The following is an 18,185-nucleotide window of genomic DNA, read 5'->3' as shown; positions in this document are numbered from 1 at the left end:
CACACTTCTCTCTCACTAAAGAGTTGCAGATAATCTAACTTACAGTGTCCTATTTTATGTGTTTTAATATTATAAAAACCACATCCTTTTTGAAAGTATAAAAATAACAACATGCACAGAGAAGTTCAAACTAGTAAGAGCTACAGAAAAACTAGGAGGGAAAGACTGGTGGAATTAGGGTTAATCAAGAAGGTTGACAGAAGGAATGGGGATGGACTGACCCCCTTAAAGATATACTTGGTTTGGTATTAAATGGGGGCCACAAGCTTACATGCCTGTAGGAGGCCAGGCAAGTGTTGTACGTGAGTAGTGTACCAGGTTAAAAAAAAAACAAGTGGGAATGTAACCTACGGTACATTGGAATCACATATGCCATTTACTTCACACTAGCTAATTACTGTGAAAGGTGAATGCTTCTCGAAGTTTTAAAATCTTCTGATTTGGGCGCCTGGGTGGCTCAGTCGTTAAGCGTCTGCCTTCAGCTCAGGTCATGATCCCAGGGTCCTGGGATCGAGTCCCGCATCGGGCTCCCTGCTCAGCCAGGAGCCTGCTTCTCCCTCTCTCACTCCCCCTGCTTGTGTTTCCTCTCTCGCTGTGTCTCTCTGTGTCAAATAAATAAATATAATCTTTAAAAAAAAAAAAAAATCTTCTGATTTTTTAAGCTTAACGACTGAGCCACCCAGGTGCCCCAAAACCTTCTGATGTTTTTTTTAAAGAGGTGAAAAAACCCTAAACCAAAATATGGATATTTTTTAACATAGAGTGTAGGCCAAACAAACACCTGCTGGCTAGCTTCCCCTGAAACTTAGAGCCGTTCAGAGAGAGCAGGGTTAGCAAGCTACGGCCTATGGGCCATCTGTCCCCTGCCAGTTTCTGTACAGATCACAAGCTAAGTCTGCTTTTCACGTGCTTAAATGATTTAAAAAAATTAAAAGCGCCTGTGATATGTGACTATGCTATACGATTCAAATTCCAGTGCCCATAACTAGAGTTTCACTGAAACACAGGTGCGCCCACTCACTGAGGTTGTGGCTGCTTTTGCGCTCACAGTGGCAGAGCTGAGTAGCTGGGACAGAGCCTGCAAGGCTACCTGGCCCTGAAAGAAAAGGTTTCCCAACTGACCCCTGGTTTACAGGGTAAGGCAGAAAGTACTCCGCGGAGTAAATGTGGGAAGAGGGGAAGAGAGGGAGGCAGTATAAGGACAGAATGGGGAATGGGTGGGACAGATAAGACTGACTGATGGTAAATCCTGGAAAAGGAGGCATCTGAACTCCATCGGACGGGCAGGAGAGGATGACTGGGGGATGTAAAGCAGAGTAATAAAAACAGTAAACTGTATTTTGGGACAAATAATTGGGCTATGACCGGTTTGTGGTAAAAGATGGAAGGAAGATAATACTGGAGTGGAGCTAATCAGGAGACTGGAGTTCTTCAAGTAGAAGAACTGATTCAAGAGGAAAAGGAGAACTGATGAATCCAAAATATCTTGAGGAATAAACAGAGAGATTCTGATGAGTTATTAGGTAGATACTTGAAATAGACCTACCACTGAACTGTACACTTTAAAATGGTTAAAATGGTAAACTGTATTTTATGTATATTTTACAATAAAAAATTGAGGAAATATGTATTAGCCTTGGGAATCACATATAGTTCATTTACATCTGAAAAAGACCCAATGTATGGCTGCAGCTCAAAGAATATAAGATTTAATTTAAATTTATTAAAATTAATTTAATTAAATTTTTAAAAAAATGACTAAAGCAATCATGAGTCTGACATTTGGTATGTGATCATGGGAAACCCTAACTTTGAAATCAGGAGTCCTCATCTGTGAGATGAGATTGATACATACTTTAAACAAATTTTTTTTAATTTAGGTGTAATAGGTCTATTATGGACAAAACACCACTTCTTATATAGCATTCTATTATGCTATCCAATAAACATACAATATAAGCATTCAAAATATTTAGGAAATAATCTAAAATAACAGTGAGAAAATAAAATGGCCACAATGTTCCCAAAGTTAGCTAATCAGCATTTTTTTCTCTGTATTACAAGGTGGCCCATAATACAGGCTAGGCAAAATTACTGTAGACTAATTAGCACTTGACCAATGACTAAAAGACTTTTTTTTAATTCACTGTGAATCAAAAAAAATAAAACAAGTCAAACCTCTGCAAATTTAAAGGAAATTTAGTTATTAAACATTAGTAGAAAACACTCAACAAGCATACCTACCAACCCCGAAGAACTTTAAAAGAACATGGCGTGAATGAAGTCAAATCAGATATTTCTTCTGTAAAATCTACACATTCACCTTGGAACCCTGGTTTACTGAATGCTTTGAGCTATGAGAACAATAATACAACAATTTAACAGAAAACAACTGTTAGACATTATCACAAAAGTAAATGAAAACCTTTTATTTCTTGTATTTATAAAAAAATTCAGCAAAATTGGGGCGCCCGGGTGGTTTAGTCGGTTAAGCGTCTAACTCTTGATTTCAGCTTAGGTCGTGATTTCAGGGCCATGGGATCAAGCCCCACATCAGGCTCCATGCTCAGCTTGAGAATTCTGCTTGAGGATTTCTCTCCCTCTCCCTCTGCCACTCCTCCTGCTCATACTCTCTCTAAAATAAATAAATCTTTTAAAAAATTAAAATTCAGCAAAATATGAGTGTTTTATCTATTACCAATGGATCCTTCTTAAGGATGATATTCTCTTTAAACTCCCATTTTTGTTTCCTTACCCATTTCCGGAAATGTCACCATTTATTTACCATTTTCATCCATCTTTTGCACCAGATTCTGGGCACAGAGGCCAGAAAACAATTCTACATATAAGATTAAATCAGAATCCCTCCTCCACTAACATGTGGTCCCTGCCCATTGTATCAAACAATTATTCCTTGGGCTGAGACTACATGTTTAAGATAAAGAAGCAATTCAGTGCTAAATATGAAGGCAGTTTCAGTTAGTACGAGGGGTGGTTGGTAAGCCTTTTCTCTTCCCAGGTCTCCCTGACCCAGTTAATAAAAGGTTGCAGGAGGGAGCCTGAGCACACACAGGTAAGTGGGCCTGAGGAAGCTCATGAACAGATGGCAGAGAAGGTAACGACGAGAGTAGCAGAAGATTTATGGTGAACAAAGAAAGACATCCATGTCGTGCATGTCAGCCAACGGGCTCCCTTTTACTGTTAAGAATATCCTAAATATAAAGCTTACAGTTATATACAACCACATTTCTACTTTAGTCCTTTTTGTTGAAAAATCCATGAAATCTCAACTGTGATTCCCTTCAGACCAGATACACAATAATCTGCAACTCTAGTGGCCTTGGATCTATATAATAGGGAAGAAAGAATTAATGAGCCCTATAAATATTTCAAAACACACTGGAGCCTTGAAATAACATGGCCCCCAGGTTCACCGTGCACTGACAGGCCCGCATTGTAGCTGAGAAGGCATCATACTGAGTGCTGGGCAGCATTGTCCTGTCTCTCGCTCGCGCTGTATCAAGAACAAAGCTGCTTTGAGCCGGGGATGTTTGCCTCCTTCATCTTCCCAAGAGTCCTCTTAGAGGCTGATAGCCTCCGAGTTCTGAGGAACTGCTTGTGGACTATCTCCTTCTGCTCTGACATCAAAGACCGGCGAAAATCAGGGAGGTGGGAGAACCAACTCCCCTGGACCAACCATGGCTTGGCACAACCTGACTTGCTATTGTGAAACCAGTCTGCATTTGAAGCATTCCAACACCAAGGGACTCCCCGCCTTAAGGAGGTAGGACCCAGCAAGTTTCTACCATGATCCTTCTGGTGGATACAGAGGGTAGCAACAAAAAGGAAGTCCAAAATGAGGCAGACTTCTAAAACAATTCCTTGTAGAAGAGCAATTCTATGTGTCCAGGGAAACTGCCCCTCATTTCCTTGATAAGAACATATATTTTGGTTAGTCATTTTCCAAACTACGTGTTTTAACTTAAAGGCTTTTAAACAGGAGATCGAGAAGTAAATCATAATTTTACTTCCAAAAAACGTAGAGTAATTTCTTCTACCTGCGAATATCTTAATTCACAATTAAGAGTTGGAAAAGCCTCATGAGAACAGAGGTCACGGCTGTCTTGTTCATTCTGCATCTACCCAGTTTGTTAATTGTTTTTATGTTGCTGAGCTTAAGGTTTATACTTCACTATTTCACCATGAAGCCATGAAATCCAGACAACTGACAATGCAAGTTAAGCATTTTCAGATGGTATATATAGTAACCAACTCTAGTGTTTAGTCTGCCTTCAGACCCAGGAGCATTAATTAAAATTCACACAGACACACAAATACACACACATTTGCCATAAAATACCTTTTGGATTTGATGGGTTAATTCTTTGCCCAAACTGAAAAATCAGGCTTAATGCTGACCTGAGCTTTTTAAATTTTTACTCCCCAAATGAGATAGAGTGCCATATGGTTCACCCAAAATTTGATCAATCCCAGAAAAGTAATGCCTCATTTTGATTACCCTACAAATGTCTTAGAATTCTCATAATAATGTTCTGAGAGTGGTCCATATAGAAACCAATTCTGTGCTTATTAATTATAATAATTAAATTATGGTTTCTACTCTTAGTGAAATTAAGTAACAGTGCCTTGGTAAAATTAAGACCTGGGAAAAGGTAGGTGGATAAGGCACATTCTGGTTTCCTTTCAAATCTCTACCAGCCTCGCAAATGGAATTGTATGGATACACACACATACATACACACACACACACACACACACACACACACACACACAAAACCACTGTTTTGCAGTGCCAACTGCCTTTTCACATATATTATCTTACTTGTTTGAACTACTGTTTCACACAGAAACTATCACCATTTTATGATGAACTTTTTACAGAAATGCTTTTTATTATGTACTTTTCATTTATGATATATATGAATAAATATAATAGGTCTTTTATTGGACAAACTGAGAACTCAAAATTTTAATTACTGACCAAACACATAAGTTGTACTCAATTTATTTCACAATATCAGAATAATTTTCTCAATGTAACTTTATTCCAACACTAATTTCTATGAGAAACTTTCTATTGTACCTAAACAAGACTTGCTGCAGCCCTTGGACCTCCCTCATTGTTAAATAAGGAAAAGTCTTGTTTCTATCAGTTTCTATTCTTCTATTACATCACAGTGTCTCAGATTGTAGTGTTATGTACTCCTAACATCAAATACTTACTACACAGTAATTTTACTTCCCTGGTTACTCATAGAAGGCTTTCTTTACTCAGGAAAGTAGCTCTTCCTATTTCTGGTCTTTGGATTCTATAAAAATGATCTGGTTGCAGCACCACGAAGAGGTGTTTTCCTCTAGTACTCTTCAATCTTATTGATATTTGCCTAAAACTGTCACTTTCCTGTCCCCCATACATGGTAACTGTTAAATATCCTGTGACCACTTTAAATTCAATGTAGCCAAATTATCCAATATAAGAAAATATCCAGTTGCTTTTTTTTTCAGCTAGAATCATGTATAAAACGAAAGAGAGGCTCAATATTCCAGGAAATCAAAACTTCTAATAATATTTGCAAATAGATTTGAAAAATATTCTAGGAAGAAAAAACGGTCCTTAGTTGTACCAAAGGGCGTAACTGGTTAGAATTTCTAGAGCACCGTGCCTGACTACAACCTCCCTGAAAACTAAACTCACTTTTATAAAATTTAATCTAGTGAGTGATCTGATCTGCTAAGATAAAGAGATGATACATTATGAACATAATCCATATTCTGTTAATTTTTTGTTTTCTTTGGGGAAAATAGTAAAAACAAAATTAAATGCTAGCTGCTGTACATGAAACTATATAATGATGCTGTATATTTTGAGTTGGCAGTTAGACTCGGTGACTGGTCTTCAGCCATAGGAAAAACAAGAATCTTCTCAAAGGAGGTGTTCTGTGTCTCAAATAAGACGTATCTCATTATAATATGGTTACACAGCAGAAATGATATATTTATCAGAGTAACGCTCATGATGTATATTTATCTCCATACACATACATATTCTGGCTTTTCCCTTCTTAGGTTGCTTGAGGTTCCCTTTAAAATCACCAGCACTAAAAAATAAAAAAATAAAAAAACAAAAAGCAACAACAACAAAGCCGTCCTTTGACTTGAACTCTGAGAGGTCATTTCCTCCTTAGTCCTCAGGGAAGATTAACTATCCCATCTGACTATGACAGCTATTTGTGAAGAAGAAAATACTTTCTAATCACTGAATGGAACCAGAGCTAGTCAAGATCCTCTTTCCCCCCTTAAGTAAAAATAAGCAAAACATTCCGAAAATTTGGTCCAATGAAAATAGTAAGAGCTTTGATACTAGGTAAATGAAGGAGGCTTTGTCTGCATATTAATTATCTGGCTATCATACACCTGTCAGAAACACTTATTTCACAAGGCAATGGCTGAGCCAGATCCAGAAATATGAAGTGGGGCTGATTTCACTGCGTGTTTTCTGCTGCTTCCTCTCTCTCCAAGTTGGACTGGAAATACTATAAAGAAAATCCTCCAAGCAATCTGCCCCAAACAAGGAAGTCCATAAAAACAGAACAGGAATGTAGGAGGGAGAAAACAGAACTTAAAAGAATGTGACTTTTATCTGCACTTAAAACTCAGGAAATGTGCAGTTTGGAATTATCCCTGCTTAACCCTTTAATTGTTCATGTTATACTGATTCACGTACAAGTGCTTTAAAAGTTCACTGTTGGAGTTTTCAAAGATTTGAAATAAAGATCTCGCAGGAAGTGTCTCCAAATATAACAATTTAATTATATTCAAAAAGGAAATGTTCCCAATAGGCCTGAGCTAATCAGAAAATAAGAAAACCTGAAAACACTATGAACAGAAACATGCTTACAACTAAGCTGACTTGAAATATAGAAACACTGACATGAACATGAAAAATAAACACACTCAGAGAAAAAGATTCAGCATTATCTAAAGCCAGCAAATGTCAAATATTTAAAATTAATCACTCAATTGGGTTTTGACAGAAATTTTTCCAAATTTGTTATTTAAAATGAGACAGAAGAAGCAATGTCTCTCATCCCCTCTTCCTCCTGTGGCTGTACTGATTATATCATATATCTTTCTCTGATGCAAAATCCTGAAAATAGTTTAGTTGAGTGGAGTCATATGCTAAAAAAAAGGCCTATTTTGCTACTTCTAGCTGTGTGAAATGACACTTAAATTCTAAATCTTTGTTTTCTCATCAATAACTGGGATTAATTTTGACGTCACAGAGTTTTTAGAAGCATAAAATAAGCACAATTTGTAGCCCTCAATGGATAATAAACATTAGGCTCCAGAGTATTGCCCAATCCTTCAAATCATTAACACACTAGAAATAAACAAGCAGGGCTGCAATTTTACTAGTGCTTTCAAGAAATATTTGATTTAGGTATTAGAAATACATTTACATAATAAGCATGCCCAGACAGCCATTTCTCTATGTTAAGTCTGCTCCTCCAAAGACAGTAGAATGTGCTGTGCTGAAAGAGAATGCGACATTGAAGAACGGACGGGCAATAGGAAAGGAGTGGCAGAGGTTCAAAATGACCCCGAAGTGGTCAGAGCTAAAGGTCTTTGGGGAGAAAACAAAATGAAATGTGACGAGTCCAGGCCAATACAACCCGTAATGGAGGTGGGCACTCTTCTGCCCATAGGTACCAGGTACCATATAAACTGCCCTGCTTCGTAGATATAAGAAATTTATCTGATAGAAAGAGAAAGAATTGAGACAAAGGGCATAAATGCTTTTGATAAATAGTAAGTTAAGAAAGTTTTGAAACATACCAAATGTGGAGGCTCATTTATTCCAAGTGGTTCCTGAAACATATATTAAAACATTTCAAAAAATTGTAATCATATAATCTTAGTTGTCTTTTTGAAAGTTTTGAAAATACCATTTGAAAAATGGAAAAAAAAAAAGGTCTAATTTACTAGATTTCTTGAATTGGTTATGACCCTCAAATAACTTACGGGATTATTTTATAATAATTTTAGTATTTAATACTTACTAATTCATTTTGAGTAATGTAGCTGGGAAAAAAAAAATATGTGCCTCAAAGTCCATCAGAAAGACAGAGTCTGAGCTTCCTGCCCTTACCTTTCCCACACTATATCATGGGCACCCTTCTTGGGGTGTTTGTTATTATCCACACTGGCCATACTCTTTCATAACTGCTTGACTTTGCACAGGAGGAGATTATTACCTCTTTGAGGATTGCCTTTTCTGCCCCGCTTCATTATCTGGCAAAAGTGCTTTTATCCCTTAAGATATCACTTAATGCAGGAGCGTCATGTGCCCAACTCCCAGGCTCTGAGTGCTCCTTCACTGGCTGCCCCAGCACTGCCTACACACTCCACCTCCTCACTAATCTTACCACAATCAATCACCTACACGTCAGTCTCCTCTAAGAGACCGAGGCCCATCAGGGCAATCTTACTCATCTTGTATCTCCAGTGATCAGTGGTGTCTGACATATGAAGCATGAAATAAATACTGTTAAATGAATGAAGTGATCAAATCACAGTCATCTCATTAATGCGCTCATACCACCTACTACTAGCTCCCTATACAGTCTAAGAAAATACACATGCTATTTCATTTTCTCTATATATTCACATAACATAATCCAGCAGTTTCACTTTGAAAAAGCCTGTTTCACATAGTCAAGTGTATGCCATTATATGCTCTGGAATTGGTTATGGTCATCATTCTTAACTCACCAGCTGGATAGGTCGTATTGACATGATTATATTATTTGATCCTCCCCAGTCAAAAAAGCATTTGTATTTCCCTTTCTCTAGAATGTACTGTTCTCCACAAAAGAACTTCTGCTGGTAGGCAACCCATCTAGTAGGGGCGGGCGGGAAAGGGAAAAAGAACAGAGGTGATACAGAATCGAGCAACCAACAATTTTAAAACCAAAGAACCTCTCAAGGTTCTCAGAATGGGAGGCAACTTACACTCCACTTTTAACGTGAATGGATCTTGTTTCACTGCCAAAGCCGACTTCTTCCAAGTCAGAAATTTCCTGATTTGTAATGTCAATAAACTTCCCACTTTCTAGGTCAGATTCAAACAGTGTGATAGAAGATTCTATAAAATTCTAAAAAGAGGAAGAGGAAAGGTAAGGAAAACATATGGCTTTTGTTTTATAGACTGCGATATCTTAGCACAATTTTCACATACTTGGGATAATTTCACACAAATAACTCCAGGGAAAATTTTAAATGGAACTGGAAACAATTTTAATAGTTACTACTCTTCAATAGTTTAAAGAAAAAAAAAAAGTCTGAATTTACTTTAATCAAGGAAACATTTTTATATATAAGTGCGAATTAATCAAGAGTTGGTAAATTTCTGGGATTTACAGGCTATTTATGTTACACTAATTATAAAGGACTAAAAGTTTCACTTGTGCCTAAAGAGTAAACACCACAACATGAAATAGAGTTAACATACAATGTGTGATTGGCATTTTGTGGAAGAGGATTTTATAAGCTTAAATGTAAAAGAAAAAATGAAACTTCCTTGACAAAAGATTAAAAAAATAAAATGAGGGGAAAATTTTAACATTTTTATAGTTAGATAATATACTTAAAACAAAAATACCAGAAAAAATTTAAGACTCAAGTTGATAAGTCAGCAAAAGACACAATTCACAAAAATGATAGGCATTACAAACAAATAAGCAAATGTCCGATTTCACCAGCAAAAATAAAGAAATTCAAATTAAAACCATTAGATACAATTTCACTTTTTAAAACAAGAAGAATCTAAAAATCCAGTTTTGTCTGAGAACATTGCTGGGTTGAAATATAAACTGGATAGCTATTTTAGAAAATAATTTAGAAATACATTTTAAAAGACTGATATTAACTCTGATACTGTTGAAATTCTTTTTTTAAGAACTAGAAAAAATTTCCTAAAACTAAATGATGGGCAATTTATATGCAAAGATGCATTTTTTTATAATACTGAAAAGCTGTAAACAGTGTAAATGCCCAAACGATGTATAAACATAAACCTTTATGCATCTTACCTACCCCTTGATGGAATATAATTAAGAAGAAGCTAACAGTACATTCGATACTACTGACCAGGAGCTTCATGTGCCTATTTCCAAAAGAACTACCACATGAGATTATATTACTATCATTCTTATTTTCCAGCTAAGGAAAGGGAGTAATTTGTCTGAGGTTAACACAGCTACTGAGGGGCAGAGATTGAATTTGAGTCCAAATTTATCTACTTATCTACCCTAAGCTCTTAATCACTGTCAGATAAGATGAAAGAACAGGACAAAAACTCAAACTTATAAACCTGGTAAGGTCATAAGCATGCAAAAAAAACACCAAAAACCAAAAAAACAAAAAACCCAACATGTCATAAAAGAAGACTACTAGGAAAAAAACCCAAGAGTAGTTATCTTTGGATCCAGGGAAGTTGGACAATTTTAACCTACATTTTTTCAACTCTTTATAATAGACTTTTTAATTGGAGAACACAGAATACATATATTTTTTAAAAAAGCAGCATGGGCGCCTGGGTAGCTCAGTTGGTTAAGCATCTGATTTCAGCTCAGGTCGTGATCTCAGAGTCCTGGGATGGAGCCCCCTTTTTGGGCTTCCTGCTAAGTGGGAAGCCTGTTTCTCCCTCTCCCTCTGCCCTTCCTGACTTGTGCTGTATCTCTCTCTCAAATAAAATCTTAAAAAAAAAAAAAAAAAATCAAAAAAAAATCTCTTCCTCTGTCCCTACTACTTTGTTGTTTGTAAGTAAGTTTTAGACTTATGGAAAATGTTATCAACTTCTGTAAGTCTCAACAATATCAATTTTCTCCCCCCTTTAAAAATATCATAAATTTGGGGCACCTGGGTGGCTCAGTTGGTTAAGCGTCTGCCCACATCAGGCTCCCTGCTCAGTGGAGAGCCTGCTTCTCCCCCTCCCTCTGCCACTCGCCCTCGCTTGTGCTCTTTCTCTCAAATTAATAAAATCTTAAATATATATATGTATATATATATAAAATAAATTTAATCTAAGAAAAGGAGATTTCTAGGATAAACATTCATTTTATATGAACAAGCAAAACAGTGTCAAAAACAAAAACCAAAGCATCCATAAGAAGAGGGAAAATACACTTAAAATAATTTTCTCATTTACTACGTACTTGTCAGCTTCGAAGGATTTAAAAAGTGTTCATATAACTGGATCAAATTTCATTTGAGACTTTAGGATAAAAGATGAAAAAGGATTTTTACCTGAGATCTTTATTATAATTCATAACCCATAATTATATTTTTAATTTCTCCTTGACAGCAAACCTTTGGAACCTGAGGATATGTGTTACCTTCATTACCTTTCACATGGTTCTTAAAGAAAAAAATGAGGGCTGGGTGAATTTTTTACCTCATTGTCACCATCCATCCTTCTATTAACATAACACTTTATTCTCAAAACACTTGTACTTTCTATCATTATTGAGCTCCCTTAAAGCCTGATTTTACATATATACACATAATATATATGCATACACATGTGCACATATATACATATGTATGCACACACATATCTATATTTTGACATAGACCTATTTTGCAGATATAAATGTATGTAAATATAAATATATAAATCACTTCAGTCAAGGCTTTAATAGCCCATGAGTGATTTGCCTTAAAGTCCCCAGGGTAAGCCTTCCTAATGAAATACGTTTACAGCCTGGGTGCCACACCAGCAAACCTGGTTGTCCTGACAACATAAACTTCCATCACCTGAAGAACCTGAACATGCCTGTTCCTTGTCACATGAAAGTACATAACTAGCTCAAGGTGGTTGTGAGGATACAACGTGATGGTGAGCTGAAGGGGCCCTGTCTGGGTCCTGGGCAGGAGCCGCTGTCAACAGCCACTATCCGTCAGGCCCAACTGCAACGGGAGGGTCTTCAGCAGTTCTCACAAAATTATATGGACCTCTCCCCTCCCCTACTCTGGTGACTCCGGAATGCTCCATCTGTTTTTACTTCTTCGGCCCCTACAACTGTTCTCTACTCCCCATGAGGGCTGCAGGAATAGGGGAGCGAGGATAAGCTGAAATGCCAAGGGTCATTACGATGTGTTGGAGTAAAACGGGACAAAGACAGAGAGAGATAAATACGGACATGTGCAGGTGTGCTGTGTCTGTGCCCTTTCATTAAGAAATAACTTGTGTTATGATGTGATGCACTTTACTTGAGCAATGATTTGCACAAGTCCTATCGTGTGGGTTGTGGGAGAGTAAGCTGGGAAGCAGGCTGGGGGCTGCTTGGCAACAGGGCAGGCTAGAGGTGAGCAGAGAAGGCGGGATCTGCTATCACAGGACCCAGTGCCAAGTACAAGAGCTGGCAGCAGACGATTTCACAAACACATTTACTCACGTGACTTGAGTTTGTATCCTTTCTACTCTGCCTGCTATTCCCAGAGACCTGGCTGAGGGCGAGGGGAGCCTCTTAAGTGGCATCACTCTCCTTTACATCTGCTTTTGTTTATTCATGGCTTTTCTTGCCTTACAGCTTTTGCCCTCTATCTTTTTCTAAGTACCTTTCTGAGCCATTCTCCTGGTTTTCACTCCCTCTGCATTTTTCACTCAAACCTACCAAATACACAGTGTCTGATCTAGTTGACTAGTTACCATCAATATGGTGTCCCTGCTGGGCAGGGCTCTAACTCTAAGCCAAATCCAGTCACCCGGGGCTAAATCTCTAGGGATCACATGTATGAAGTGTGATATAAAACATGTAAAAAACTACAAAACCCAAAACCAAAACTTCTAAGTGCCTTGTTCAGGAGATGACTGCAACAGGCACTTAGAGTCATGTCCACGGTAAGCACAATGAGGTTTCCAGGTTACTAGCATCCCTGCTTTATCAGGCACAATTAAGTAATTTTGAAAGTCACACAGATTTAAGTGGAGCTCTGTTGCTTAAGAATGAATAATGATGGAACGATCTCAAATCTGTACTCTGCTTTCTATTTTTAAAGCACTTATATCCAAGGGAAAATCTAGATAGCTCAGAATAGTCTCTGGTACAGAACTCCCCAATGTCAGAAAAAACCAATGAGCAGATGCTTCAGGACCAAAGATACGTCTTTTTAAGGATTAGTAATTTGGGTGTTTTTAAATTCCATAAAACCCTGCAGCAGATCTGATCTGCCCTGGAGCTCTTGTGCTATAACCCTCTGGTGGACAAAGTAATATGAGACACCAATGGAGATCTGGTATACCCATTAATTTAGAAGAAATAATGATCTCCCATCGCATACCACGTGGTTTCAAAGATCTGAAAAGAGGTCCCAAGACTGAAAATCTTAATAAAAGCAGATCCAAAAGTTAAGCTAGTATAAAACAGAGAAAAAATAAGCATACCAAGAAAGTTTTATTGAGGAAGCCAAGAAATAAAAATTCCTTTTTTAATCCCTGGAGTCTAAATACTCCTATATTTTCCTGGACCTCTCCTTTTAAAAAAAAAAAAGTTAACTCAAAGTCATTATATATCTGCCTGACTCATTTGGAATTAGAAACATATTTCCCATTGTCTTCTCCAAGTACTCTGTGACACAGATTACATTATCCCTAAGGAACAGGTCCAGAATTTGACCTTAGTAGATCCAGAGTGTTCTGCATAATGAAGCCAGGACATTAGAAAATTGCATTGTATTATGCAGTTTTTCTATCTATCCTCTTGTTTATTTTATATTATTTCAACTTAGATCTTACATGTAATGCTTCATTCCTTCCCAGGTTAGGGATACTAGGAGAATCTATATGGGGAAAAGATGTCTTATGTCAACTCTACCTGTTGAGTGACCCATAGTTCCCTGAATGCATGTAGTCATGAAGACCTAAAATAAAAGATGAGGGTTTATCTTGTTTTGTCTTGCTTGCCTTTAGTGGTCAAGTAAGGAATGGCTAGGTAGAGAAAAAACCTGTGGCCCTTGTATAATAGGACTGTGGACTAAATACCTTAAAAGTTATGTCTTTTAGGTAGAATTGGTTTCCAACTCATTTTCTTACTAACAAAGATCATTCACCAAAAAAAAAAAAAAAAAAAATGCTCCCTTGTTCCCTGTGCTGCTTCTCCCATTCTGGCCCTTCCTGCGTGACCAGGTGAAGGGCCCCAACAGACAAAAACCTGAAGGGCCAGAGCACACAACCAACCTGTGCTCACTCTAAGTCTGGATGGGCCCCCTAATCACTCTTCACTTACCAATTCCTTCGAAGAGGGCTTTGGAAACACATTCCAGATAGTTTATAGAGTTCATATGGATACAGATTACTCTGGAAAGAGACTACAGTGGTAAATCCTGAATCCTAAGAAAGTATGTACCTCTGAACACATTAAAAAGTCTCTAGAGCTGGTCAGGAAAATGAGCAACATTTGATAAGCAGTGATATCCTGCAGAACTCTCTTAACATTTATCTCCTCTTCTCGATGACCTCATCAACTTCCACCTGGAGTCCTGTAATGTCCAGACTTACCTCCTCCACCCCCAGCCATTTCTCGAGAGTCACCAAAAAGATCTTCCAAAGCTTCTAATCTAATCTTGCTCACTAGGCCTAAAATCCATCAGGGGCTCAAGGTCAAATCAAGAAAAAAAATCTGAACTCCTCAATATGCATAAAAGGCCCTTCATCATCTGGCTCTTGGTTTCATTTTCCCAAAGTTCTGCTTAATATCCTGACTTAACTGCATTTCCCAAACACACCAATTTCACTTATGTGAGGGTTTCTCAACCTCTGCACTATTAACATTTTGGACCTGATTACATTATTTTTTAAGATTTATTTATTTATTTTTAGAGAGAGAGCATGTGTGCGCACAAGCAGGAGAAGCAGAGGGAGAAGGAGAGAGACTCTCAAGCCGACTCTGCTGTGCTCAGTGCAGAGCCTGATGTGGGGCTCGATCTCATGACCCTGAGATCACGACCTGAGCCGAAAGAAACCAAGAGTTGGACGCTTAACCGACTGCACTATCCAGGCGCCCCTGGACCTAATGACATCTTGTGAGAAGGCTGTCCTGTGAGTTGTGGAGGTTTGGCAGTATCCCTGGCCTCTACCCACTAGATGTCAATATCACAACTCCCCTCCCCCTCCCGCCCAAGTCACAGCAATCCAAAATGTCTCCTGACACTGCTAAATGCAGAGAGGTAAAGTCACCTCCAGCTGAGAACCACTGGTTCACATCCTTGCCTTTTCATATGTTAATCTCTTGCTAAAACAGCACCTACACCTTTCCCCTTCAGTCCGTCCTGGAACCTTTCCATTTGGCCAACTCTTGAACCTGAAATTTTGTTCAACTGTTATCTTTTCCTCTCTTTTCCAAGTGGGAGCAATTGACCTTTCTCTGGTGAGTACTTTGTGCCTAATCCAATCATAGTCAAACATTATCAAGCATTTATAAAAGTACTATTTTCCCTATCAGACCGCCAGCTCTGAAAGGCAAGGACGGAGACTCTGGCCACTGTATCACCAACATCTGATACAATCCAGCTCACGAAGCAGGCGATCAACAAATACTTATGGAACTGACGGATGAAAAGTTAACCCAAGTATTCTATAATCATCTTAGCCATTAAGAAAAGCAGAAAAACCACATAAGCAGTTCAGCATAATGCTTTCAGGTATTCCAAACATTTTATAACCTCATGTTCTATCACAACTCATGTCTGATTTTCATGCGTAGAAAACCAATTGAAAATTAAGAATAACGATGCTAACTCACAGCTTGTAAGAATCGGAAAGACAAGATGGGGCCACTTAATGCCCCACAGGCATTACTGTCTTCAAAATCTCCTTCTTCAAGCAAGAATTGCTGGCCTTTAAAATGTTCTTTTTCATAGGCAACCCACCTAGAAATACAAAGGACATCCAATTGAGCCATTAATAAGATTAATTAAAAAAAAAGAGAAAATCATGATAAAGCACCTAGTTGTATACCACCACATTTTAAAAAAGCAACACATTTGTTTTGTTACCATTTATAAAGACAGACAGATGTTTTATGCTTCATGGATCAATAGCTTTTATAATTTGGAGGCTCTTCCCAACAAAAGGTTAACTGTTACAGGATTGCAATAGAGCAATGCTCACTAAATAGTTGTGGTATGACCTGATACCACATCTCAACATGGTCAAAGGACAGTCTGCCAAGTAAAAAATAATGGAAAGCACAAATAGCCAATAAGAAAAGTTATAAACCCATTTTGAGATTCAAAGATAATTATTCTTATTTTACTGACAAAGCCCTTCTGGAATCACAGAATCTGATTACTATATTTAGCATTTATTTAGGTTTTAAATCAAAGGAACCTCTCACTGGGTTTCAGATTTAAGACATATTACTGGTGGGTTTAGCAAAGAGAAATGCAAATGGGCTGGCGTTAGCCCTGGTGGCCTACACATAAGAATACTTCTGTAATTGTTTACAAGTGGGCAGTGTTGCTCCCACCATTTCCTCAGTGGTGATAATGGCAAAAGGAAGCACTGTGGCAGAGTACTTTCCAGGGACACAGGTGTTTTTTTTTCTTTTTAAAGTAGGGTCCACACCCAGCATGGAGCCCAATTTAGGGCTTGAACTCAAGTGACCATGAGATCAAGACCTGAGCTGAGATCAAGAGTTGGACACTTAACTGAGCCACCCAGGAGCCCCTTGGGACACAGGTTTCTTGACTTCTAATCGAAAACTATCAGTACAACACACTGATAAACACCATTAGTCATTAAGCTTCTCTATGAAACTTATTTTTAATGGAATAATTCACAGTAGCTAATGAATGTAATGTGGGCACAGAAGGTTCATAACACATGCTGACCCTCTTCAATCTGCCTTTTGAGGCACTGTGTTGTTAGAATGGGACCCCCTCCAATGGGGGAGGTTCTAGGATGACTATTTTGAGCTCTTGGGTTGGGGACTTCTGAATTCTGGGGCTTGACAAATGAAGCTGGGTAGGGCTGACTACTATTGTTTTGAGAAAATAAAAAAAACTACTCCAAAACTTGTTTCCACAGGGTACAAAATTAACAGTAGCCACTCAGCAATCATGAATCCCTCCTTGCCTTTACCATGTAGGTGTGTATATGACACGGGAAGAGGGGATCCACATGAGTTGGAATAAACACTTTATACATCTTAGTGGATTTGTAATATGTAAAAAGACTAACATTATTTTATTCTTAAACTATTATGTGAAGATGAATTGGACAAGAAAACTTCCAAATTCTAAATGTGGCTTTCATTTATATAGATGTGGCTATTCAGAACATGCCTTTAAAAAGCCTGAATGGGAAAAAGAATAAAATATATAGAAGACCTTAATATTAAAGACAGATTAATAAATTATTACATGACAACAGTTCAAAAATCTGCTCAGCTCTTTTTAATAGATAAAGTTTTGTCTAAGAACCAATTTATATATACATCTGGGATATTTAAAAACAGATGTTATCTGAGAAAAATGAGGAAACGTCAACCTCACTTTCCCTAGATTTCTCAAGATGGGACAGAGATGAGTTCCTACTACCTGTAGATAAACAGTTAACAAAAGTGAAAAATGGTAGAAGTAGTAAAAAAATGAAGTTAACTGTTCACTTATTTTTTTTTTTTAGATTTTACTTATTTGAGAGAGAGAAAGCGTGCCCATGCATGTGCGAGCCAGGGGATGGGGAGCAGAGGGAGAGGGACAAGCAGACTCTGGGCTGAGCAGGGATCCCGACGCAGGACTTGATCCCACGACCCTGATCATGACCTGAGCTGAAATCAAGAGTCAGATGTTTAACCGACTGAGCCACCCAGGTGCCCCTCAACTGTTCACTTTTAAATGGGGATACGAAACTTTTCTCCTACAGTTGTCATATAATAAAGTGTGTATGTTGTATTACAAGCGATAATATTTTCTTAAAATTTTTATAAAATAATTACAAAAAACTCAGAAAACAATGCAAATCACAATCTAGTTAATGGGAAAAACATTCAGATCCCAAAAGGAAGAAAAGGAAAAAATATTTAGCAGGGTTAACAAGAAGGGTATGTGTTCACAGATTAGAGAAGATTGCAAATAAATATGACACAATAAAAATTTATCCA

At 37.8% G+C, this 18,185-nt stretch overlaps 1 protein-coding gene across 2 annotated transcripts in view; it reads right to left on the bottom strand.

The window, feature by feature from the left end:
* CRYBG3 (crystallin beta-gamma domain containing 3) overlaps nt 1-18,185 on the bottom strand; it is a 105,889-nt gene that overhangs the window by 25,232 nt on the left and 62,472 nt on the right. For both annotated transcript variants that reach the window (XM_036070277.2, XM_078061887.1), the window contains exons 12-16: nt 15,825-15,951; nt 9,034-9,176; nt 8,794-8,920; nt 7,858-7,890; nt 2,245-2,354 (exon numbers count right to left, since the gene is read on the bottom strand). In XM_036070277.2, the coding sequence (XP_035926170.2) occupies nt 2,245-2,354; nt 7,858-7,890; nt 8,794-8,920; nt 9,034-9,176; nt 15,825-15,951 (540 nt within the window). The remainder of the gene's footprint in view (nt 1-2,244; nt 2,355-7,857; nt 7,891-8,793; nt 8,921-9,033; nt 9,177-15,824; nt 15,952-18,185) is intronic.

The sequence above is a fragment of the Halichoerus grypus genome, chromosome 1, assembly GCF_964656455.1.
Source record: "Halichoerus grypus chromosome 1, mHalGry1.hap1.1, whole genome shotgun sequence".
Classification (NCBI taxonomy): Eukaryota; Metazoa; Chordata; class Mammalia; order Carnivora; family Phocidae; genus Halichoerus; species Halichoerus grypus.
This window is presented reverse-complemented; position numbering and strand designations above follow the sequence as displayed.